This window comes from Cetorhinus maximus, chromosome 12, assembly GCF_964194155.1.
Source record: "Cetorhinus maximus chromosome 12, sCetMax3.hap1.1, whole genome shotgun sequence".
Taxonomy (NCBI): domain Eukaryota; kingdom Metazoa; phylum Chordata; class Chondrichthyes; order Lamniformes; family Cetorhinidae; genus Cetorhinus; species Cetorhinus maximus.
Genome location: NC_135890.1, coordinates 107360026 through 107386184, shown reverse-complemented (window position 1 = coordinate 107386184; position 26159 = coordinate 107360026). Strand labels below are relative to the sequence as shown.

The window sequence follows — 26159 nt, the reverse complement described above, 5'->3', positions numbered from 1 at the left end:
GTCCCGACTCCTGCTTCCCTCCCCTAAAGAGAAAATTGAGCCCACGATGATATTATTGCAGCTGACTGAAGATCAGATGAATAGAGGGGGTGCTCAGAATTGGTGGGGGTGGGGGTGTAGAAGGGAGGTTCCCTCTTTCCCCAAATTATGGGTATCATTTATTGCTAAATAACATGAAATGTGTATTTCAGGTAACACACCAGTTCTTTATTGTCTTAAAATTAGAATTGCTTTACAAGTGTGTTGTGACTTTAGGAATTGGGACTGTTATTGATTTTGAGGAGCATATTTTAAGCATGCTGCACCTTTGATAAAAGTTCATCCAAATGTAATTTTTTAAGAGAAACAGATTTGAAGTAAATGTTCCCTTTAACAGAAAAACAGCTAAAGCTGCTGAGCTTTTAAAACAAGCAGGTCAAAAACATTCTGTCCCTTTAGGCAAAAAAAATCCCCTTTTGATCCAGGTTTTCCGCGAAATTTGTGCCGTTGTAAGGGCAAATCGACATCATTTTGAGATCGTCCCATGAAATGATGATGATCCCACCTAATCCCATTAATTTAGTTGAGACACTGGAGGCAACTGCCACCCTTGAAACTGTGTCCTACAGCAAGTTTACATATTCTAGAGAGAAGGGAGTACAACACAGAAAACAGGAAACTTCACAATCACGTCAGAAAACATCTCTGTACTTAAGCAAGGTAAAGTTTCTGATATTGTAAATAGTATTGTAAACATTATTAATTCCATGTGCTGCTTTAAAAATAAAATAACTTACTTTAACGGCTCTGATTACTTTGATCTCAGGTTGTTCGCGAAAACATCGATTCCTTAAAAAGTCACAGATTCTGTGCACAGCCTTCCTCACATTGATATTAAATTCATTCGGCTCCAGGTTATTTTTAATGAAATCGTCCAACCTTCTGTGCTCAGTGCTGTATAATTCCATCATTCCAGCTTTCACACAAAGTGATGTTGGTGTAACCACAGCTCCTTATATACCTCCCACTGTGTTGATGACATGCCTGCCTTCAGAAGATAACAGCAACCACAGTATTGAATTATCTGGATCTACATTTCCATCTGTCTTCCCTTTATTTTTTTATTTTGTGCCCTATTCCTCTGTCAGTCTGGGATGCCACCAGTCCTCCAGGTCATCATGAACTTAGGTTTGACGCTGATGATCAGTGGGCACCAAAGCTGAGCCTTGCCTGACCTCAGTCAATTGATCACCTTCTGTCATTTCTGACCACTCCAAGCGAACCCAGCACCAAACACAACTTCCCAACCCCTCCCCTCCCCGTGCCACAATGGGACTGTTCCCTCTATTACATTCTGCTTCACTCTTCCATCACTCCTATCATGTATTTGCCTTCCCCTGGCATCTTCCCATGCAAGTTCAAAAGATGTAACAAATAGCCTTTCACTTCCTCAATCACCACAGTTCAATCCCTAAACACTTTTTCTGTGTGAGACAGCAATTCACATGTACTTCCTCCAACCTAATACACAGCGATGTCTGCTTATGGTGCAGCCTCCTCTGCATTAGGGAAACCAGCAGCAGATTGGCCAATCGCTTTGCTGAACGCCTCTATTCTACTGACAAATGTAACACCAAACTCCCTGTCACTTGCCATTCTATTCCATTTCCACACACACTCTGACCACTCTGTCTTTGGCCGTCTAAAGCATTCCAATGCCCAACATAAGGTTGAGGAACAACATTTCATTCAGGCACAATGTAGCCCTTTGGTTTTAACAACTTGAGACTTTAACTACAGCTCCAATTTTCCTCAGGGCCTTAGCGCCAGTAATGTGATATGGCTGTGATATGGCTGTGTAATGGCTGTGTAATGGCTGTGATATGGCTGTGATATGGCTATGCTGCTGTTTCCATTGTTGGAGGAGGAGAGGGTAAGATACAGGTTGGAACCCCCATAAGAACACGAGTAGTGGAGTGGTGTTCAGCTGGAGGATCAGTGTTAATGCAAAGCTGACCAAAAATTTCCAACACCGATCTGAACAGACTGTCTCTACCTCGGCTGAAGTCACACAGGATGCACCATGTCGATGCTAGAGGAAGGGTCTGAGGATGAAATGTAATTCAACCGGGGTGTGCACATGTGGGATTTGACAAAATATTAAGTTTTCTTTTAGAAAAAGGCAATCAAAATGTATTGATTGGTGGAGATGGTTTGCATGTCACAAACCTTGTACTTCTTACCTGGGGCAGCAAAGGAACATGGGAGGCAGAGAAGCTCGAGTCCACAGTAGCAGCAAAAAGGATCATGTGAGAATAGTCACAGAGGGATTTCAGATATTATAAACAAAGCAAAGGTTAGGATGGATCTGTCCACTAAAGCACTCTTACACTTTCTGAGTATCGACCGCCGACATGGAAGTGACATTAACCCCTTGGCCTTGTGTTTGGAAAGGGAAAGGGGTTTTGCTCTACCTGACTTGTACTCGTGGAGCAGGACCCCTGCAATTTGAGGCCAATTTCTTTTCATTAGATAATTAAACTGACTGGTCTGATGCCCTGTATCTTTATACATTGTATTGTTCAAGCCCTGCCCACAGCTTCAAACAGGCAGTGAGGCCTCTGACTCACCGTTCAGCTGATTCTGTTCTTGTTGTTTATGACTGTGGCACCAGAGAGGAATCGGAAACTGAGATAACTCGGAATTCAGTACCTGTTACCTGTAGCAAGGTTCATTCCTGCTGCTCCTGTCAGGTAATTTCCCAGACTCTGAGGGGAGGCTTTGGGAAATGAAACCAGCTCTGGTCTCACTTGTTTGTTCTGACAGTGCGGCAGTGTGTAAGCAAATAGAGGGCAACAAGGCTATAATGTTCAGAAACCAGCAATAATAATAAAAGGACTGAGGAGGGAGCCAGACACTCACTCACTTGATTAACGGTGGGAAACACAGAAGAGACAGAGCAAGATACAGACAGGATTTCATTCCCTTATACTAGATTGGAGAGCCGGTGTGGAGAAACACAGAGAAAACAAACAGTGCAGGGAAGTGAATCTGTCCCCATTGTGCAGCTCAAATTTCTTCAGATTCGCCTGGACTTGTGCTTCCGGCAAAGATTGTCAGGTATCCTGTCTTTTATTTAGGAATTTCAATATTCTAATTCTGGGTTTTAAAATAAGTCATTTTGAATCTCAATGAAACTCACAATTAAAAATAAGTTCTTAATATTCTCTGAACTGGGTCAGGATAATTTAAAAAGCATAGCCTGTGAGTTATTGAAGACAATACAAGGCGATAACAACTTAACATGTTTATGTGCCACCCCTTTGTCTGCTATTTTAAAGATGGAAATTTAAAGTAATGCGTTAAACATTCATTATCTAATATCAGCAAAGTAGTTTCTTGTTTTTCAATAGAATGAATTATGTAAGTCTGAATCTGAAAGGAAGCATTTCTGTACAGAATAACTCTCTGCTGATTGGTCTGTCATAACTGTACATATTTCATTCATAGACCACTGGCATCAAAAGAGAAAATTCTACTCAACAATAGGGTACTTTTTTTTTGACCACTGGACTAGGGGTGCCCTGTCTTCTGGTTTAGAGAGTTATACAAATGGTTCCTCTAATATGATGCTGAAACTTACAGCCATTTTCCTTCATTTACACCCATTCTCTTAGACTCCACTGATGAATTGCTGAAGCTATGGTGCAAGATCAAGAGAAACTCAGAACTGCCAAGCCCATGTTCTTATCTCCCCATGAAGCCAAACTCAGACTGTGCCACATTACACAGCTCACTGAGGGCTACTTCAGGCCGTTGCCAGTATTGCAGTGTGGTACACAGGCCCTCAGGATTCTGGATATTTTAACAATATCAGCATAGAGCAACAAAAACACAACCAAATGCAGACAGGAGAACAGATTGTGAATCTGCTGCTTTTAACTGGCTGGAAGGAAGGAGTTTGTGAAGATTGGTTTCTAGGCGATTCAGGTATCATGTAGGAAGCCAGATTTTGGGATTATTGTAGATGAGATTTCAGCCAGTGACTGTGATAATGTGTCGTGCCTGTTAAATTCTCTCATGAATTCTTTAAATTGACTCGTGATTTAAAGTTTCCCCATCACTGACATCCTGTTCATCTCTTAACAGCAATTTGACAAGATGAGACTCCAGGTGAGGTTTTTGACCGGTGAAGATATTGAACTTGATGTTGACCCTTCCATCCAAATCTCAGCTCTCAAGATGATGATATACAAAAAAGCCAATGTGCCCTATTTCCAACAGCGCCTGGTGGTGCAAAATGGGAGCACTGTGGAGCTGAAGGACAACAAGAGGCTGTGTGACTACAATGTCTCTCCCAGCGATGCTGTCATGCTGTTTGTCAAGAACGAGGAGCGGATGCAGATTTTCCCCAGGAACGACAAGGGGAAAAGATCTACATATGACGTCCGTCCCTCTGAGTCCGTTGAGGATTTTAGAGCACGAGTACAACGGCAGGAGGGTGTCCCAGCCAGTCAGCAGCGTCTGGTTTGCGAGGGGAAACAGCTGGAGGATGGTCGGTCACTCGCCGACTACAATATTCAGTCTGAGAGCACCATCTTCCTCATGCTACGTCTACGAGGTGGTTTACCTGCACTTGCAGCGGTTTATACGATGAACTCTAGCTATTACAGAAGTAAATTATTTATAGTGCCTCAATTGATCAATTTTTTCATATACTCCTGTTTTCTCAGCTGCAGTTAGTAAGAGTCCCAGGTTGCACAGTCACTGACTTGTCCATGATACTTTTGGATCTTATTCCTGTCTGCCCCAGTTCCCATAACAACAGGAACTTTGTTCAACAGATAATGTCTGACTAGGGAATGATACCAACTGAGGCCTGGGTGCAGGTCACCTTCCTGCATTCTCACCCGAGGAAAGATGCTGGTACAAGACATTGGACATAAATTTTACAAGGGTCAGCAACTTAATTAACAACATAGAAGGAATCGGGGGGGACTGCTGATGCAACGTGTTCCATTCTGATCATTGACTCGTGATACTTTGATTCACATCAATCCTGGCCGATCATTGGTCAAAAGTATGTTCTGTTACTCTTAAAGATTCTATGACTGCTTCATAAATGGCCAGAAGAGCTGGTAAACTCAGGGCTTTGTTGCTTTCACAAAGTGACGTCACAGCACGGGGAGGAAATGGGTAATTTACAGATAAATATCAATATACCAATCACTTAAAACTGTATTGTAAAGGTTAAAAAAAAAGCTAAGTTGATTAAATGCATAAATGTTAATTAATTAAATACATACAACAGGGTTAGATAGTGATGGCAGTGCAGGTACTTTACCACAACAGCAGCATGTGGGAGTTTGTGGACAGCATTGCAATTGCTGACAACCACATCCACAGTAAGTGTGTGAATCTCAAGGAAGTTCAATTTTGGAGTTGTGGAACTGGAGTCCGAGATGCAGGCATTGTGGGGCATTAGGGAGGAAGACTGTTAGCTGGACACTTTATCCAAGGGCAGTCACACTCCTTAGGTTAGGTAGTGTCGCATAGTGTCTAATTAGTGGTCAGGGACAGGAGGTTGTGGCTGCGGGTCAGGTCGGTAAGGAGACACAAGGCGGATAAGAAAATAGGAACATAGACAGCATAGCACAATCATGCAGTGCAGGGGACCTCAGCCATTGTCCTTATCTAACAGGCATGGGCTACCTGCTGCCTGTCTGAATGATAAAAAAATCTGGTGGATGAGAAAACAGACCATAGCACCATGATACATGAGGCCATTTACATTGAGTGTTGGCTGTGGGGAAGGAATGTGGTAATGGCAGAGGACAGTAAAATCAGAGGGATGGATACTGTTCTCTGGAACCACACTCAGGAGTCCCCAAGATTGTGTTCCCTATCTAGTGCCAAAATTAGGGACCTCTCCTTTTGGCTGGTTGCTGACACGGATCTAGAAAACATTTTTAACTGCATTCTATAACCTTATCCCCCACATTACTACAGCAGATTTATTTTATCCAGTCGCTATGAAGATTAATGTCCCCAGCATTACTCTAATAATATTCTGAACAACGTACTGGAGAAATTCATGGGAATAAAAGGCAACAGATTCCCTGGGCCCATTGTCGAATTCCTAGGGTTTTAAAGAGCTGGCGACAGAGATAGTGGGGGCACTGGCAGTGGTCTTGCAGAATTCCATAGATATTCAAACAGTCCTCATGGAGCTGAAGAATCAAACATAACCCCACTATTCAAGAAACGAAAGGAGATAGAAACAGGGAGGAGTACAGGCCAGTTAGTCTGACATCAGCAGTAAGGAACATGCTACAATTTATCAGGAACTTGATAATAGGGCACTTAGAAAATCATAATTTGACTGGTCAGAGTCAACATGGATCTATGAAAGGGAAGTTGTGTTCTATACATTTGTTAAGGTTTGTTGAGGTTCTGAATAGCAGGGTAGATGAGGGGGAACCAGTGGATTCAGTTTAATTGGATTTTCCAAAGGCATTCGATAAGGTGCCACCCAAGAGTTTATTTCAAAAGATTGGGGCTCGTGGGATTGGGGCTAATATATTACATGAACAGAGAATCGATTAATGGTCAGAAAACAGAGAGTAGCAATAAACGGGCCATTTTCTGGTTGGCAGGATGTAACTAGCCGGGTGCTGCAAGGATCAGTGCTCGCGCCTGTTTGATGGTCATGAGGTGTTTGGACCCACCTTACTTCTCGGCATCTTCATCCTGATTGGCCTCCTGCACCTTTCTCCTCTTCACCTTCCCAATCTCTGATCGGTTAAGAACTGTCACTGGTAAACTGGTGCTGATTTTCAGGGATGGTAACCGGGCACAAAGAAAGGAAACTATGGGGACCCCACTCCCTTGTTTCATTTAATTGCAAAAGTTAATTTGCTTCGAGAATGTGGAACAAGGTCAGGGCAAGGCCATGGGGTGGGTATTACAGCAGCCGTTTTGAGGGTGCACTTTTGATGGAGAGCCTCTCCAGCTCAGTTACATGCTACATCAGACTAAGATGAATATCTCAGCCAAAATGTCTAATTTAATTTTTAAGAGGAGAACTGATTCCTCTGCCCCTTTGGGTTAGCTCTAGATTTGTAATTCAATCTGCAATCACTCTCACTATCAGTTCAGATTAAAATTAACCTTTCATTTGACGAGCTTTTTACAATATTGGTGCACTGTCAAGTCAAACAAGAACATCAGAAGTAGTAGAGATTTAGCTCTTTGAACCAGCTCTGCCATTCAAATCAGGGCTGATCAACCTCACCATCACCTTCCCTCACTCTCTCCATATCTCACATAAACCAGCGCCAAACACTCAACTCAGGCACCCGCCCAGGAAATATTGTATTAGAGTCACAGAGTCATGGAGTTACACAGCACAGAAACAGGCTCTTCAGCCCATCGTATCTGTGCTGACCATCAAGCACTTATCTACGTATCACTGCTCAGGACACAGGACATTGCGTGGCCAAATTCAGTTTTTGTAACTTCTCCTCAATCTGTACAAAAACTAGAATTATATAATTTACATCACTGTTACCAATGTGGAGATGCCATTGTGCTATACCAGCCACATCACTGTAATCCCTTCCCTGTTTCCTTACAGTTGAGGTGTCACAGGGGGCATAAAATAAAGTTAGTGCCTTTCATCATAGGGGCTGAATCAGAATGAGTGCATGATAGTCACAGAGTCATAGATTATGCATTCGGCAGATAAAAGAGTGATTATAATTTCTGACTGAAAACAATTATCTGCACTTTATGTGGATGGAGGATGAAGCTTAGGAAAACACCAGGAAGGACATTAAAGAAATTCAGTCTAGAGATAAGAACCTATGTAATATGGAAACTAGAAAATTAATAAAAAAGGAATCTTGCGTTAACAAAGCGAAGTTATTAAAATTGGTTGTATTGCAACAGGCCTGAAAGAATGAAGCTTTGTACAGGGGAGGCGGCGGCATAGTGATATTTTCACTATACTAGTAATCCAACAACCCAGGCTAATGCTCCAGGGAACCTCGAATCCCACCGACAGGACAGATCCATCAGGCCTGCTGGCACAGTGGTATATGGTTGAGTCGTCAACATTGACTCCAGCACCCCCATGAAGTCTCATGGCATGACAGGGGCAAGGAGAACTCCTGCTGAATGTTGAACACCATTTGGAGGAAGCTCTGAGGGAAATCCTGGTGGGGAGCTTCACTGTTCGGAAGCAGCAGCACAGACCAAGCTGGCTGAGTACTAAAGGACATAGCTGCTAGACTGGGTGGTGAGGGAACCAAGAAAAGGGGGAAAAGTGTACTTGACCTCATCTTCACTAACATGCCGCCGATGCAACTGCCCATGACAGTAGCATTAGGAGTGACCACAGCACAGTCCATGCAGAGACAATGTCCCATCATCACAAAGAGGATACACCCCATCGTGTTGTGTGGCTCTACCGCTATGCTAAATGGGATAGATTTAGAGCAGATCAAGACTGGACAGGAGGCTCTGTGGAGCACCAGCAGCAGCAGAATTGTACGGCCCAGCATATCCTACACTCCACCATTTCCACCCTCCCTAACAGCACTGTGGATGTACCTATACCACATGGACTGCAGTGGTTCAAGAAGGCAGCTCACCACCATCTTCTCAAGGACAATTAGGGATGGGCAATAAGCGATGGTCTAGCCAGCAAAAAGCACATCCCATAAATGAATTGAAAAATGAATGATAATAGAATTGCTCAGGCTAATATAATTTATTCAGGCTATATTTCAGTAGTAGATGTGCCATAGATGCATCGTGTCAGAAAGCTGTGCAAGAAATCCAACTTCAGCACATATTTTAGACCAGCAGTTCACAAACTAGTGAGTGGGGTTGTGAGGGATGTATATGTATATTGAAGTGAGATTGTCACCATCCCTCCAGATGCTAGCCATTTTACCAGATTGATTGTTAATCAGTTCAACTCAATGTCTCACAATACAAAGTGACAGGATTTGCCCTGGGTCATCCCAGATCGATGACTAACTGGCTGAAAGGAAACCCCATCGTTCCAACTAAACTCCAATGTTAACACAAATCCTAACCTGATAATCACATCAAGGCAATTTTTTGATTGACAAGGGAGTCAAGGGTTATGGAAGGCAGGTAGGAAAGTGGACTTAAAAGCACAATTAGATCAGCCATTAACTTATTGAATGGTGGGGCTGGCTTGAAGGGCCGTATGGCCTACTTCTGACTTCTGCTCCAATTTCTTATGAACTTATGTGATTAAATTTGATGGTGTTGAGGGGTGGGGGGTGGTGGGTGGGGGGGTGGTTGTGGGGGGATGGCGGGCGTGGTAGTTTTCATCACCTGATGTTCTAACTCCAGCAAAAGACCAGTGGCACCCACAGCGAAAAGGCTGAAAGTGGCTGTTTATACCATTTCACTGAGTAGTCTACAGATCTCCCACCGGAGACTGGAAAAACCCCTGCAGAATTTCAGGGTCATTGCTTTTCATCATGAATTGTAGACCGTTGACAGTCTCTGTGGAGCTTATGTTTGTTTCTTCTTCCTTCTTCTCTTCAAGTTCTCTCATCGTCTCTTGAAGGCAGTGGCTCAATGCTGGACACAACAGTCAGATGATGAAACTTTCTGTAACGTGAGTGAATGCATTGCCATTCACACAGTAGGTGTCCAATTTGCCATGTACTACCAAGAATCCAAAGTGAGAGCACAATTTCAAAACGATAAAAGATAAAACCCTGAAGCTGAGGGTGATGTGCTTTGCTGAAGACGCCACCAGTGTGAAGCCCAGATCGATCTCCCCCCGCCTCTGAGACTGTGCCCAGCAACTGCACTGAGACGCAGACAACATCCGGCACTGCCCTTGCCCTGTTCGTCACTCAGTCTCCCCTTTAAGCCAGTGACTACTGCCCATGGCCGATTCGCTGTGTCTCAAATCCATCGCCAACCATGAGCCTGGTGGCCTGGCTGAGTGCAACTCTATCACCATGGTGCTGTGTAACAACCTGGACTTCAACATCAGCCACCTCAAGACCCTTAACCTGTACTTCTGCTGCTTCCTAGCCAAGGCCCATGAGCTGGAGCAGTACAGCTGAAGTAACAAAGTAAGGTGAGTACATAAAACAATAACATTTTTACAAAGTACTTTACAAGCACAGGTTTTCATTTTTATGAGATGTATTATATGATCTATATAATATGCCAACTTTACTAATTAGGTACTGAATGTTACTACGCAGCTTCATTGCTGTTTTGTTTTTGTTGTATCTGGGATCGTGTTAAATTTCACGTGTTCAAATAGGCTCAAATTGGAAAATAGTTTGGGAAGCACTATTCTAGACTAGGGTCTAGTATTGAGGGAGTGAACACTGTAGGAGGTACTACTTTGATATCCTATTTGAGAGCCCATTGTTTTGATCAGCTTGCCAAAAGGCCAATCCAAGAAGTCTTTGAGGACCAGGTCAATTGAGCTTCAAAATCCTAACTTTTGCACCATGGCGATTCTAGAACGTAACACAGTGATTGTATCATTTGAATGTGGTGGATGTGCATCTCAGTGAGTGAGAGCCAACCCAAAACATGGTTTTAGAGTGAAAATGCAAACCTTGTGAAGGCAGAATTGCAGATTTTATTGAAATTTCAATGGAAAGGTTTAATCCCTACAAGAAAACATATAGACAATGAAGTTAGTGACAAAAGAATTAATACAAGAAATATATACATACCAACCTAATCACAGCCAGATACAAATTCCACTCTTGTAACTGGGAAGCAATATTAAAAATAGATTTAGGATCATTAAGACGCAGAGGAGGCCATTCAGCCCATCAAGTCTATGCTGGTTCATTGTAGAGTAACCCAGTCAGTCCTCATTCTATCCCTGTAGCCCTGCAAGTTTATATCCCTCAACTGCTGATCCAATTTCCTTTTACAATCACTGATCACCCCTGCTTTCACCATCCTGGTAGGCAGTGAGTTCCAGTGCATCACCATCTTGCTGTGTAAAAAAGCTCTCCCTCACGTTGCCCTTGTATCGATTGCCCAAAAGTTCAGAAACAGGTGACACTAGATCAGTACGATGTGTGTAATCCAATTGCTTGCATCTGTACTTTGTGAATTTTTTGTGCTTCCCCTTCTACCTGCCTCAGCCTCACATTTTTGAAAACTGTTCACACACTTTCCACACCTCTCCACAAGAGCAACTACTGCAGATACTGGAAATGTGAAATAAAACCAGAAAATGCTGGCAATACTCAGCAGGTCAGGCAACATCTGTGGAGAGAGAAAAACAGAGTTAACGTTTCAACACAATGACCTTTCATCATAATCTACTCTAGGGCAATTAGGGATGGCCAGTAAAAATGCTGGCCTAGCCAGCGAAGCCCACGTCCTGTGAATGAATAACAAAAGATTGTTTTCCACATCTGTCTTTCATATGTCTCGTTACATCTCCTGTAGTCTCATCCTTTTCTCAGTTCTGCCATTTAACTATTTCCTGTTTTTTTTTATCATTGTATTTCTTTTCTTCCCCCTCTCTATGTCCTGTCCTTGTTAAAGGCTGCTCTTGGCCTAGCTTTCAATTTTCAACTTTCACAAGAAGGTCAGAAACCAAAGTGGACACTTGCGTCCACCGATGCTCTCTGACCCGTTGAGTGTTTCCAGCATTTTCTACACGTTTTCACATTTCCAGCATCTGCAGTATTTTGCTTTTTGTTTGAAAATTAAAGGTAAGAGAATGATTGGCCGGTAGGTGAAACCCTTTACGTTAAATCCAACAAGGTAAGGAAGAGAAAGTCAGGAAAGCCTTTATAGGCATGAAGTAAAAGGTTAGTTATTCACTAAATATGATCTGGAAACCCAGAGGCAAATCTTAATAATGAATAGGCAGAATCATCCCAGATTTGTACTAAGTGCAGTGGTGGGTGTGAAAACTGACATTTTACCTGCTGGCCGCAATGGCGGGCTTTCGTGCCATATCTTCCACTTCCCGCCCTTTTAAAATAAGCAGCCACAGGAAACGCGCTGTCTCGCTGGTGTGTGGCCTATGAATCGCCTGCCACACCATTACCTCTCCATTTCCTCACTCTTGGTGCCATATCTAAACTGCAACCGCACACACAGTCCTCAATGCTTGCAGCCCAGGACTGCTCCAGTGAAGACATGGCCCTGAAACCCATGAAGAGTTCAGTGAATGGAATGCATTTTGTAGACCCACCGTGATGTCCTCCACTCTCCCGCTCTGGTCACAGGAGGTCCACCAACCTCACCACTCCGGCTTGGGAGGCATTGGCAGTGGTGTTCAGTGCCAATGCAGCTCAGGTGAGGTTGGCCATCCAGTGCAGAAAGAGGATGAATGATCTGATCTGTGCCACCAGGGTAAGGCAACCATCTTATCGCTCTAAACTCTCACACTCACAAGACAGTCACACACTCACCAGCATCTCACTCACTGCGAGCTCAAGGGACGTCACCACTCACTCTCTCACACAGACCCTCACACTTCCATCTGGCCTCATCTCCTCTGGAGACTGCCTCCTCAGCCCTAACCATCTTGATCATCGTGTAGCCCCACACGTATCCTGGGATACCCTCCTTCCCCAGTACAGCCTTCGCCCAGCAGCCTCTTTCCTTGTCTGAGTTCTCCCCCTCGCCCAAGCAAGCCCATGCCCTGCAGCCATTGAAAAGCCACCTCCGCCTTACAGCAGATCCGGTAGCTATAAACCTCCCCGTGAGCACCCCCTAAAAGAGATGTGGTGCAGCCTGCAAAGCCTGGCACTGATGACCACAAGTGTTGCCCTAAGCAAGGTAGGCAAATAACCTCAATGTCCCGAGCGCAGTGCAGCTCGCCAGATGCACATTACTTATGTAGAGTTGTGAAACATGTCAGTGTGATGGTGCCTGGATGATCCAGTGTGGGGGGAATGATTCCAGTAAACAGAGCTTATAATGAGATGCTAAAGTATTGAAATTAGGTTCCCGATGTTTGGCGGCGGGAAACGCGACCCCGCCATTGGGGGTGGGGCGGATGGTTGCAAACTGGTTTCATGATGACGTAAAACCAATTTTTGGCCTTCTCGCCATATTGTCTGCTCACGCCCACAATGATGCCCACTGCCAACAGGACCGGAGGATTCCACCCAATGAGTTATGGCCCTGATTGATCAGCTCACTATTATCAAAGATCTTTATTGTGCAGCATTAGATAGTTAATCTACTGCGATATTGTGGAAACAGATTCAACAGTAATCTTCAAAAGAAAACAGGATATATACTTGAAAAGGAGAAATTTCCAAGGGAATATGAATAATTGGATAGCTCTTTGAAAGAACCGACACAGACATGATGGGCCTAATGGTCTCCTTCTGAGCTGTACAACTCTGTGATACTAAGGTTATTGTAATACATCCAATTTACTTCACAAATCTATTCACCATACCTTAGTATGTAAGCAAACTTAAAATATACATAACAGCTAATTAAAGCAAATGAATCCATGATCTATGTGAATAGAATCAGTCAAATAATCGATAATAATTTAAAGAAGCTTTATTTATTAACAGCTGCCAATACGTAATGTAAAATAAATGTAAATGATTGTTTTCCAGTTAATTGCCATTTCTTCAATGGCTATATTTAAACATGTTTCAGAATTCAGAGGATCACATCCACTCTAAATCTTCCTTAAGTTTGATCTCATTTGCATACAAATTCTATTTAATTTGTACGTATTCTCTGACACAGGAAGAATTAATATGCAGTTTGTATGTATGGTTAAATCTAATTCTAATTCAATTCAGTTGATATTATGTAATAGTGAAATTCACTTTATAGTCATTAGTTTCATGATTAATTTTCAAGTCTCCTTGCCTCCACGGAGACGCAAGTTGATGGTGATGGTGGAATGTTGCTTAATGCCGTAGGATTCCAGTGTGCGGCCGTCTTCTAATGGTATCGATCCATAGGTCAGGTAGTATTGGCTCGATGAAAGCTGCTCCAGAGATTCAATCTTATTTCTCAGGCTCAAAACCTTGTCAGTTGGGGATACGTCAAGTGTCAGGTCACGCCCATTTACAGTCCTGACGAATATCTGCATTGACGTTGTGATGACCAGATGGAGCCTTGCATCAAAGAATATTCCGGAATGCAACAAGGATTTGTTGTCATCCAGAATGGCTTCATTAAAGCTCAGGCGTTGCTGGTAAACTGGAATGTCCCATTTTTGCTGGATTTGTTTCTTGATCATTGAGATTGTGTTGTCAATATTGACATTCAGGCTTAATGAGCTCCCATCCAGTGTAAACACAGTGATTTCAAACTCTTTTATTGGCTAAGACAAAAAAAAAAGATAAGAATGTAGCAATGAGTTGTGTCCTAGTTTCTAAGTGCTCTGATAATTACATCTCCTTAATTTTTACTTAGTTCTGTTGAAGGGTCATTCGGACTCGAAGCGTTAACTGTGCTCCTCTCCGCAGATGCGGCCAGACCTGCTGAGTTTTTCCAGGTATTTTTGTTTTTGTTTTGGATTTCCAGTATCTGCAGTTTTTTGCGTTTATCTCCTTAATTTTCATCCTTTCTCTCCTGATTGATTGTTATGAGGTGATAACTACACTCCGTATCTCACACAAGTGGCCATTGTTCTTGTGTGAGCTTAGACAGTGATTTTCACTCAACTGTCCAACCAAGTTGGATCTTAAATTTATCTGATACCCACACACATGGGGCAGAATTTTGCCCTTGGCCTGCGGGCTCGGCAGGGCTGGTTGGGAAGCCGCTCGCGATCGGCACTGCACCGAGATTTCACGCTGGCGGCCAATGAAGGCCCGCCCAGCGTGACATGTGAGTGGCAGCGCTGAGCGGTGCCTGTGTGAGGAGGGTGGGGGGGGGGAGTGATCAGGAAGGGTGTGAACTTCACGAATACGCGCGAGTGAATGCTGCATAATATCCCTGAGGCAGCTGTAAGAGATATGAAAGAAAATAATTATAAAAATTAAAAATGTACTGAAACATGTCCCCTCGTGTGATTCTACCACATAAGCAGGGACATGTTGTTAATTAAAAATTAAAGATTTTATTTTATTTTTATTTGCTCTTGGAAAACTCGTCCGCCTGTGGATAAGGTTTCCAAAAAAAATGCAAAGGCCGCTTGGCCTTTTCGCCTGCCCGCCAGCCATTAGGTTGGGCAGGCAGTGAAAAATTTATGTTAATTAATTACTTAATGGTCTTAATTGCCGGCGGGCGCACTTTGGCTCCAGTGCACACCCGTTGGCCGAACTATTGCGCAACTGCACGTTGACCCCGGCACGTTTGGCCAAAGGTCTCATGCGTCATTTCATGCTTGAGCGGGTCAGGCAGGCGCCCACCAACCGAGAAAAAATTTCTGTCCACATATAACATGTGGTCAGCGGGAATCCCAGCTGATTCTTTCTGCAACTTGAGCACAGGGGTGTTGAGGTGAATTGTAGCACTCCCACCTTCACCTCGTTGATATCCTCTAACTCTGTATGGACTGAGAATTGAACCTGGGGAGCTTCTGATTAATGTGACTCTCTATATATATCTTTAAATCCCGGCAACTGGTCTATCATTTCCAGCTTGCTTTAAAGAATGAAGTTTCCAAAGGAGGATTGAGGTAATTAATGGCCTGAATCTTCGGGTCAGCGTGAGGGGGCGGGCCCCGCTCGCCAACGCGTAAAATGACAGGTGGTGACTTCGTCGAAAATTCTCCCCAATGAGAACATGATCCTTTGCGTCTGAGAGCTAATTTCAAATCCTGCTCCTCAGTCCTATGGTCCTATGTATTCTATACAGATGGAACACCTAGATTGAACAACACAATCTACAAAATTACTACATTTTATACTGTTTTGTTTCAAAACTTTATGATTTATTAAAACCGTTTTACCTGGACGTCCCATGCTCGAACTTGAGAGACACATGGCATGCTCAGACATTTCATAGCCTCAGCCACCATGACATACCATCCAGTAGACAAAGCCACATTTCCAGTTGGGTCAGCTGGGTCAAGAATTATTGGCCTGAAAAATAAAAAAGTTCCAAAAACAATTATTAACCATAGGCCGGGGTTTGCTGGCAAAATATTGACAAGTTTAATGGCGCTCATTGTTATTATTGTGGAAATCATCCAACAATTCAAGGTCGGAAAGAGAAACCCCATGGGTTTGGAATCAGCATAAATTGCTGGATGATTGGCGCTGTTCTGTCGGTAGTTTCACTGTCAACCGTCTTGTGTATTTCAAGGAATTGCTATATTTGTGTTTATTTACAAGTTAAACTCTCCACAGAAAGTTAGGGCAGGATTCCTCGCTCGTTGGGCGGGCGTACATGACGTGTGATATTTGGGTTGATGGGCACGCGCAGGAATTGGCAGCGCGCCCACCGACAACTAACAGGCCTATTAAGGCCATTAACAACCTAATTGATTTAAATTTTTTGCTGCCTGTCCAACCTTACGGTTGGCGTTCAGCTCGTCACCTACTTGGTCCAGTGGATACACAGATGTTGATATGTGCAGATCAGTTCAAGGACTGTCTGGAGCCCTTCAGCTGTGCTGACTCTCTCCTGCCCATTGCCTTGCCCCCAGGCATAGATAGCCAGCAGCTCCACTCTGTACTTAGCAGGAAGACGATCACCATCTCTCAGCTCAGCCTTTGCGGTCAAAGCGGCCTTTGCATTTTTTGCGAAACCTCATCCACAGACGGGATGAGATTTCAATCCGTCATTTAAAAAAATGTTCATACTAATTTCTAACATGTCCTTACTGATGTGACAGAGTCACATGAGGGGACATGTTTTTTAACATCTTAAAATGCTTTCTTTTTAAATTTTCATAACTTCATTCCGCTGAGGCAGCTCTGTGCCTCAGGGAGCTTTTCCTACTCGCGCTTGCGCGAACTTGCACTCTTGCCCTCCTTCCCCCCCAATACAGGCCGTGCTGCAGTGCGCGTTTCACGCTGGGCGGGCCTTAATTGGCCCACCAGCATGAAATCACGGTCCGGCCCCAATCGTGAGCAGTGGTCGGCTTCTTTTAGATTTAAATATTGTAAATATCTTAAGATACAGCGGAAAGAAACAGATCCTGACCGGTAGTAGAATCTGAGGATCTGACCGAAGGTTTTCAGGCGATTATTGAAAATGGGAAAAGACAAAGTGAGGCAAAGAATTTTATGAAGAGTTCCGTAATGTGGCACTAAGATGACTTATAACTTTGCTAATGGTGCCAAATAAGAGAGATGGCAATACACAGGAGGTTGAGGGCATGAGTTGGAAAAAAGGCTGGAGGATGTGGCTGAGGCAGGATAGGGCAAAGAGATGAAATGATGATGAGGTTTGTAAATGAGAGTTAATCTTTTTGACCTTAAACATTAGTTGAGGAAGGAGCAAGAGCAGACTTTTTAACGGTAGTTTAGTACAATCTCACATGAGAATGTAGCGTTATGAAAACTGTTGCCTCTTGGGCACATTTTCACAAAGAACAATGTGTTGGATTGACTCTCACTCCAAACATTCAGCTGCACATTCATCAGGTTCAAATGATGCAGCCAATATGTCACTTATTCGACACTCCATGACGCCAAAGTTAGGGATGGATATTAAAGACCAGCTGAACCAGACCCTAAAAACGCCCCCTTACTTGGGAGCTGTTCAAAGAAATGAAACAGCTCTAATTGGTTTAGTTTTAAATGTATTTGAAGATTACCTCTTGCCACTGAGTTCCTTTATTAGAAAGTCTGCAATGACTCTATTCTCGACGTTGTAGTTCTGAGTCCAGTAGATGCACAGATCCTGATATCTGCAGATCAGTTCAAGGACTGTCCGGAACCCTTCAGCTGTGCTGAATCTCTCCTGCCCATTGCCTTGCTCCCAGGCATAGATAGCCAGCAGCTCCACTGTATACTTAGCAGGAAGACGATCGCCATGTCTCAGATCGGATTTCCGTGGCTTGACATGCTAGAGCAAATGATTGATAAGTGTAAATATACAAGATATTAAAAGTACTCACTCCTCCTTCCATCCTATATTTTTGCTTCCATACATTTTACTTCCATCATCCTTCGGAGGACAAGCAACTTTCTTGATAAGACTGGCTGAAGCTAGACCTAGTCTAGTGCTGCCACCCCAGCATGCACTAAGAAATCCACAAGATCTGCCCAAAGTGGCCTCATTCCAACTTTTTCTCCTTCTATTGGGTGAAATGCCAAATCTCCGTTCAGTATCTCTCCACAAAGATAAGGCTGAGCACACAAACTGTCCATGGGCAAATTGTGGACATGATCCTACAGAATAGTGCGTTGGAGAGTCAGGGTTCAAAAGAAAGCAAGTACTTGGCATTAGGTACGTAACACCTCTCACAACCTCAAAATTTCCCAAAGCACTTCCCAAGATGAGGTATTTTGAAGTTGCAATGCAGCAACCAATTTGCACACAGCAAGATCCCACAAACAACAATGAGATAAATGGCGAGATTGTCTGTTTTTCATTATGTTGGTTGAGGTTAAATTTTATCCAGATATCCAGCAGAACACCCTACTCTTCCCCGGAGAGTGTGATAGGATCGTTTAGGCTCACCTGAGAGGGCAGGCAAGGCTTTCATTGAATATCTCACCTGAAAGTGACTGGGGTAGAAATTTATTTTGGTCCATTTTCTTGCCTGAAGTAGGCAGCATGCTGGGAGTGTGCACCAGAAGCCAGGGACTCAACTGAAATTAGACCTCGGGACATTATCAGAAATTTGCTGGGAAGATGCGGACTCAAATCGGGTATGAAACAACAGCTCACAGGTTCCATGAGGACCAAGATCAGCCAGCTGCCTCTCCAGCAATGACCATCAGATAGGGAGAGGGTGGGGAGGTGGGTGATGGTGGGCTGGTAGCAGCAGTGAAGTTGGGAGCACCACTGGGAGGAGACCCTGCCCCTACATGAAGTATAAAAATGTATTAATGTAGAAGTTGCACGTGGAAGCAAAAATCTGAGGTGACCACTCAGCGCTGACCAGTTGCAGTAAACCTCGTTAAACAGGCATTAGATCCTGCATTAACATATTCAAGGAGCATAATGCCTGTTCCGGACAGTTGCCCGGACACCTGGAAATTGTCCAAGACCCTTATTGCACCGGTCATATTTCAGGCGCCTTTGGTTGAAATTGGTCATTTTTTGCCTCAATTTCCCACTTGGAAAATTGGCACCATGAGAACCAATTTCCACCTCATCATTTTTCAATTGTTCCTTCAGCGATTAATTAACTTGCATTTGGTTGTCTTTTGTCCTGCATTCTGGAGCCCCAGGCACTGGAGAATTGAATACAGCCTTTGGCTTTGTATAGGGGGCTGGTCAAACTTGCCATTTGCAGGTTTATATAACTTGAGACGTTCACTTTAAGGCACAATATTGAGGGACTGTAAAAGATTTAAGGATAAAATCCCTGATCCTCACTCTAAATGTAGAGCCTTATTGGAAGTAGGTGGAAATTGAAGGGTTGAGGCTCTATCTCTGATCTGTACTTCCCTTGAATACAGTCCCTCCACAGAATATGGGTTCAGGGGACTTGCTCTTTAATTCTTTTGAGAATCAAGAAGTGGTTTTAATATTTGTTCAGCCTAAACCAGAAGGTGGACAGGAGCTCTCCCCTTCGTCCAAATTCATTCCAACAGCTTCAACCAAAGTCAAATTCCAGCAGAGGGGAAGAAAGAATCTTGAGTTATTCCAAATACTGAGCCTGACTTCCTCTGGGATCTGCTAACCTCCTGTTGTAAATTCAGCAGAGACTGGTGTAGGTGCTGGAGAAACAGCACAAATGGACATTTCTCCAAAGGTTCTCTCAATCCCCCTCCATGCAAACATCCCAGACAACTCTTTGCTAGTTTTTAATATGGGGAATCCCTGGATTCACCTGTAGTATTTGTCAATGGAGCGGGTGCACGTTGGGACACAGAGGGAAGCTGTCATTTAGTGTTACAATCCTCCCATAACCTCCAAGCATTAACAATTAGCACATTCCCCAGTCACTTACCTGCTTGTACCAATGCTTCAGCAGGCGAATCAAGTCTTTAAGTTTTGGTTTACACTGCTTCACAAAGTTTCTCTGAAGCTCAGTAAAACAGGGAGAAAATTCCCCACCTAGAGCTCCATTTTCGTTTACTAAATTGATTAGCTTGAGGTGGGCTTCATAGGCATTGTCTGTTCCCTCTGTAAGAAATGAAATGCTTAATGAGCAACAGAAAGTGTTTGTGGTCATCACAAGTAAGCAGGGTATGGTGCCCCCACTCTCTAGGCCAAGTAATCCTTTAACACTCTTACATTTTAAGTCCGTTGTGCCATATCTGTTCCATTTTACATATTTCTCTCAACCCTTCCTTTTCCCTCCAGGACCACAATAGGGTTCCACTGGTCCTCACCTACTACCCCACCAGCCTTTTTCTTCAATGGATCATCCTCCACTATTCTCACCACCGCCGCCACCTAAAAACATCTTCCCTTCTTTTTGAAAAGGACCAATTCCTTTGCAACACCCTGGTCCACTCCTCAATCACCCTGCCAGCACCTCCCTCTCTTTCCCACAGCACCTTTCCATGCAATCACAGCAGATACAATGCCTGGCCTTTTACCTCTTCCCTTCTAACTGTCCAAAGCCTCAAAGATTCCTTCCAGGTGAAACATTAATTTACTCAATTTAGATTCCTGCCGTCCCTGCCTCCTTTACACTGGAGAAGCCAAATGCAGATTTGGTGACTACTTTGCAGAACATCTCCGTTCAGTCTGCAAGATAACCCCAAACTTCCCCAAACCTGTCATTTTAATTCTGTACCATGCTCCCACTCTGACCTCTATCGCTGACCTCCTACACTGGAGGCTCAGCGTGTGCTTGAGGAACAGCATTTCATCTTTTAATCAGACACTCTACACTCTCCTGGATTCAACATTGAGTTTAACAACTTCAAATCGTGACCTCAGCCTCCATTTGTTTCCTTTTTCTTTGCTGATTTTATTTTTTCTCTCCTGTTTTTCTCCATTTTTTTGCCTACAGATGGCAGCTGTTCATGACACTGCCATTGACACCTCCTGCAGAAACATCTTTTTTATAACTTGTCCAAAATACCACTCCCTTTTGGCCTTTCACTATCAACACATTTGTCATCTAATCTCCCCTACCTTTCAAACACTGTCCCCTTTATTCTTTTTCCCAACCTCCTCCCTTTGATTTGCTTTAAACTTATTTCACTTCTAACTTTTGCCTGATCCGAAAGAAGATTTCTGATGAAAGGTTGACCTGAAATGTTAACTCTGGCCTCGATTTTCACACCCGGGTCGGAGAGCTTCTCCGGCGTGGCAAAAGTCTCAAAAATGGCAGAGATTTCTAAGTCCCGCCCCCGAACCCAGTAATTCCCATCTTCGTGAGGGCGAGACTGGAGTGGGACCAGGCTTTGCACATGCGCGATTTGTGGAAGCAGCTGGCCATTTAAATCACCAGTTCCTCCACTGAAATGGGATTTTTGAACTCTGGCTGCTGGAATCTCGAACTGCGCAGAGCAGACCAGGTAAGAGGCGGTCTGAACTTGGTGGATTCTTTGGATAGTCAGGGTACCCCTTTGTGTAGAGTCTTGAGACACCTTTGGGAGAGGTAAGGCAGCCTTTAGGATCATTAAAATTAAACATGATTATGCACTTTTTACACAGAATCTCCTTGGAACTGTCCAGATGTCAAAGAAAGGTTTAACTGTCCAGCTGTCAAGAAACTCTTAAAGAACTGTCCGGCTGTCAAATAAATGTTAAAGGACTGTCCAACTGTTAAAGAACTGTCCGGCTAGCAAATAGATGTTAAAGAGCTGTACAGCTGTCAAGGAACTATTGAAGAACTGTCTGGCTTTCAAATAACTGTTCAGCTATCAAAGCTGTCAAGGAACTGTCCATGGATTCTTGGTGAGTTGGCATGAAGAGGGTTAGAGGAAAAGGGTGGTGGGTTGGGGCAGGAGTTGGAGTGAGTTGACACTAAGTTGGCATGGGGGTATGAAGAGGCATGGGGTGTGTGTACAGGAGCATGGGTTCGCATGGACGAGGCACAGGGTGTGTGCAGGAGGGTGAGGGGGCAAGGGGTGAGGTAGCAGGGATGTGTTTTGTTTTTCAGGCCTTGCGCCCATCCCGCCTCTACACCCGCTAGCCACTGCACTTGTTCTGGGATCACCCGACCCAACTCCTATTTAAGCTTCACCTCCATTTGTTGACCAAAAATCTGACTGGAGGGCAGACACTTTTAAAGATTGCGTTCGCCGAGCCAGAAAATCTCACAACCCCAGGGCAAATACCTGGGCCCTACTCTCATCTGGTCCAATCTACACAATTTGGGTTTCACACACCCGGCTGACCAAAATCCCACTTCAGTGGAGGCAGCTGGTGATTTATACCACCAGCTGCGTCCATAATCCACCTATGCACAAACCCCAGCCCAACTTCATTCCCACCTCATGAAAATGGAAAGTGTGGTGTTTGGGGGTGGGACTACCTATTTCCGGGCTTGTCCACCATTTTCACCATGGAGGAAAGGCCCTCCATCATGGTGAAATCCAGGCCTCTGTTTCTCTCCACAGGCGCTGCTAGGCACGATGAATATTTTCAGCACTTTCTGCTTTTATTTCAGATTTTCAGCATCCACAGTATTTTATTTTTGTGTTGCTGCTGACACTCCTGTTTTTGTATGAAAAATGATCAGCTGACAGAAGTACCAGGCACTTCTGGTGACTAAGGAACTGAATCATTTGCTTTAGAAAAGGAGGGGAAATGAAATAAATTCAGACATCAACATTACTGGTTAGATTTTGTTTCTTTACGTTAAAGTGTTTGTATCCTAGACTTTCCATCAGCATCATAATACCAAACTGTTAACGCCAGTTAATAATGTCAATCCTAAACCTAGGCTAATGTCCCACTTAAAAAGCAACATATTCTCCCTCAGCAACAACTCTAATAACCAAATATAGAGCTCAACTATGGCATCATCTTAACTAGGAACAGGACATGTGATAAAGCAAAGCTGATAACACCCACTGTTTTTCTTGATGGACAACAGAGGCTATTGGAAGAACTAAAATTAAACTTGAGCTTTAATGATTTAATAACCGCATCAATTCTTACCTAGTGCATCGAATGTTGGCAAAATATCAAAATCCACGCTGTCTGAATCTTTCTTCTTTGATTTTATTGAAAAGCTCATCGATTTTGGTGGGCTGTTGCTGTTCGGTATAAAATTGATACTGATATCACTGATCTCATAGGCAATGCTCAAAGCACACTTTTCCAGCATTTGCTGGATTCCTTCAAGGATTTCATGCCTGGTGTTCCTCTGGTCCTGGAAACTCTGGAAACAACTGAGGAAGACAACCAGATCCGCATCTGAACCGTTTCTTAAAGCTGTTCCTTTGCCTGACGACCCTCCCTGAGGAGGAGGGAAAATAGACAATTATTTATGATTATTTCAATGACTGGTGAACTTACCATTACTGAAATGTGGAAGAGTTATTGAAGCCATGCAGACTATCTGTGTTCTTGATTTAGGCTTAATTTTCACTGCCCTTTTCCTTTTGATTTTTCTCCTCTTGCCCTCTTTTTGTGAAGGTGCTGACACTTAATGAGACAGAGGTCTAGAAGCCCACTTCAGCAATTCCCCTCATTAGCCATTATTCATATGTTATCTTGGACCACAGGAGACAACAGGCTATTCAACCATGTGGGGCATCACAGCCTAATCTTGTCCTCACTGAACAGGATTGGGAAACCTGGGCTGATTGTTCCCTTCTTGTCTAGCCTTTGTGCTCAATTTTAACTATGTTATCAACAGAGTGGTATTGCCCTATTTGGTGATCTTTTTGTGGGGATTAATTCTTTGCATTTTTATTCTTAGCCAGTGGCAGAGTTGCTACCAAGTCACAATCTGCCAAACAACTTTCTGTTTAAGTATGACAATAAAATCATACGTTGCGAACTAAATCTCTTGACAGTTTTCTTTTTAAAAAGCTTAAACAAGAGTGAAGCCACTAACTACCACTTAGCTGTGACCTGCTCTCTCCGCCATCCCTTGTACAAGAGTAAATGTGACAGACTCACTGCACTGAATTTTCAGGCCCTGCTGAAGTCAGGGACAGAGCTGAATTCAAAATGGTCGGCAGCCGGTTTCCAGACACCATTCCCATATTGGCCATTTTGGGGGAGGCGGGTTTGGGAGCCCGGCTGAAATGCCCAACCCAGAAGTCAATTAGGTCAACTCATTAAGATCTTTGTTAACAGTGGGTATTAGAGGCTGACTCAGATTCCAGTCAGTCTCCACTTTCCTGATGTGACTAGGGCAGTTCAACTGCCTGGAGGCAGGCATCCAATGGCTGGGAGAGGGGGCAGTGCCCTAAGCAGGCAGGCCCCCTCCTCCCCCCGAACCGTGTGCCTGGTGCGATTGCAGCCAAACAGCGAATCGCCCCCTCGTTCCATCAAAAGACCCACAGTGGCGGCCTGGCTCATTTCTATACTTCTTGACTAAATTTTTCAATTGGTTACTGAAAGAGCACCTCCATGTTGAAGCACCCTCTCAGTTACTTACCTTCTGCTATAGCCAGGTGGTCCTCTCAAGCTAAAAGGCCCCAGATTGCCCCTCCAGCTTCGAGAGCCCACCCACTACTCTTAACTGGAGGAGGGACCTGTCTCCATATCAATTAAAAGAGCACTCTGGGCAAAATCCCAAAGAGTGACTGGTATCCTTCTGGCCCCAGGATAAAGTAACAGTCCCGACTCCTGCTTCCCTCCCCTAAAGAGAAAATTGATGTTATTGCAGCTGACTGAAGATCAGATGAATAGAGGGGGTGCTCAGAATTGGTGGGGGTGGTGGGGGTGAAGAGAAATTCCCTCTTTCCCCAAATTATGGGTATCATTTATTGCTAAATAACATGAAATGTGTATTTTAGGTAACACACCAGTTCATTATTGCCTTAAAATTAAAATTGCTTTACAAGTGTGTTGTGACTTTAGGAATTGGGACTGTTATTGATTTTGAGGAGCATATTTAAAGCATGATAAAATTAATAATTTGATAAAAGTTCATCCAAATGTAGTTTTTTAAGAGAAACAGATTTGAAGTAAATGTTCCCTTTAACAGATAAACATCTAAAGCTGCTGAGCTTTTAAAACAAGCAGGTCAAAAACATTCTGTCCCTTTAGGCAAATAATCCCCATTTAATCCAGGTTTTCCGGGAAATTTGTGCCGTTGTAAGGGCAAATCGACATCATTTTGAGATCGTCCCATGAAATGATGATGATCCCACCTAATCCCATTAATTTAGTTGAGATACTGGAGGCAACTGCCACCCTTGAAACTGTGTCCTACAGCGAGTTTACATATTCTAGAGAGAAGGGAGTACAACACAGAAAACAGGAAACTTCACAATCACGTCAGAAAACATCTCCGTACTTAAGCAAGGTAAAGTTCCTGTTATCGTAAATAGTATTGTAAACATTATTAATTCCATGTGCTGCTTTAAAAATAAAATAACTTACTTTAACGGCTCTGATTACTTTGATCTCAGGTTGTTTGAGAAAACATCGATTCCTTAAAAAGTCACAGATTCTGTGCACAGCATTCCTCACATTGATATTAAATTCATTCGGCTCCAGGTTAGTTTTAATGAATTCGTCCAACCTCTTGTGATCAGTGCTGTATAATTCCATCATTCCAGCTTTCACACCAAGTGATGTTGGTATAACTACAGCTCCTTATAACCACAGCTCTAACTGGTCCTTCAAGTATTCAAACAATATAGTCAGATTTATACTGTAAAACCTTTCAACAAATACACATTATACACGTCACAGTTCTGTATCTCCACCCGGTTCAAAGTTTTTCCTTGCTCAGTATTTGTATATGATCCTAAGTAAACACCAAATCTCTTTCGATTTCCTCAGAAACACGACTTGTTTTGACTGTTTGGTTTCGGTTTCATTTCTCCAGTTCCACAGCTGTCTGTAAACGCCCATAGTGATCATGAGCTAAAAGAACAGACTTGTATTTATAAAGCACCTTTCACGACCACAGGCAATGCACCAGCATTTACAGCCATAGAAGTACTTTTAACTACAGTCACTGTTGTAATGTAGGAATGTCATGG

The 26159-nt window shown here is 43.4% G+C and overlaps 3 protein-coding genes across 5 annotated transcripts in view; 1 reads left to right on the top strand and 2 right to left on the bottom strand.

The window, feature by feature from the left end:
* The window catches only part of LOC144688012 (2'-5'-oligoadenylate synthase 2-like), a 36267-nt gene extending 35252 nt beyond the window's left edge, over window positions 1–1015 (bottom strand). The window contains exon 1 of the mRNA XM_078554665.1: window positions 777–1015. Coding sequence (XP_078410791.1) covers window positions 777–950 — 174 coding nt within the window. The 5' untranslated portion in view covers window positions 951–1015. The remainder of the gene's footprint in view (window positions 1–776) is intronic.
* A 779-nt stretch (window positions 1016–1794) lies between these two features.
* Window positions 1795–22824, top strand: LOC144687813 (polyubiquitin-like). Of its 3 annotated transcripts, XM_078554331.1 has the most exons (5): window positions 3386–3969; window positions 4129–4600; window positions 9569–10114; window positions 21697–21939; window positions 22655–22824. In XM_078554331.1, exons 2-3 carry the CDS (start codon window positions 4141–4143, stop codon window positions 9622–9624), a joined length of 516 nt encoding a protein of 171 aa, XP_078410457.1. In that variant the 5' UTR covers window positions 3386–3969; window positions 4129–4140; the 3' UTR covers window positions 9625–10114; window positions 21697–21939; window positions 22655–22824. The 3 variants fall into 3 exon arrangements, with proteins under 3 accessions (XP_078410455.1, XP_078410456.1, XP_078410457.1); XM_078554329.1 differs by lacking the exons at window positions 9569–10114; window positions 21697–21939; window positions 22655–22824 and having other exon boundaries at window positions 1795–3969; window positions 4129–4935; XM_078554330.1 differs by lacking the exons at window positions 3386–3969; window positions 9569–10114; window positions 21697–21939; window positions 22655–22824 and adding an exon at window positions 2930–3099 and having other exon boundaries at window positions 4129–4935.
* Window positions 13537–25801, bottom strand: LOC144687809 (2'-5'-oligoadenylate synthase 1-like). The gene is made up of 6 exons (XM_078554323.1): window positions 25552–25801; window positions 23149–23449; window positions 20033–20208; window positions 17723–17973; window positions 15908–16040; window positions 13537–14332 (listed from the first exon to the last, which is right to left on the bottom strand). Exons 1-6 carry the CDS (start codon window positions 25723–25725, stop codon window positions 13859–13861), a joined length of 1509 nt encoding a protein of 502 aa, XP_078410449.1. The 5' UTR covers window positions 25726–25801; the 3' UTR covers window positions 13537–13858.
* Between the last annotated feature and the right edge of the window lie 358 nt (window positions 25802–26159).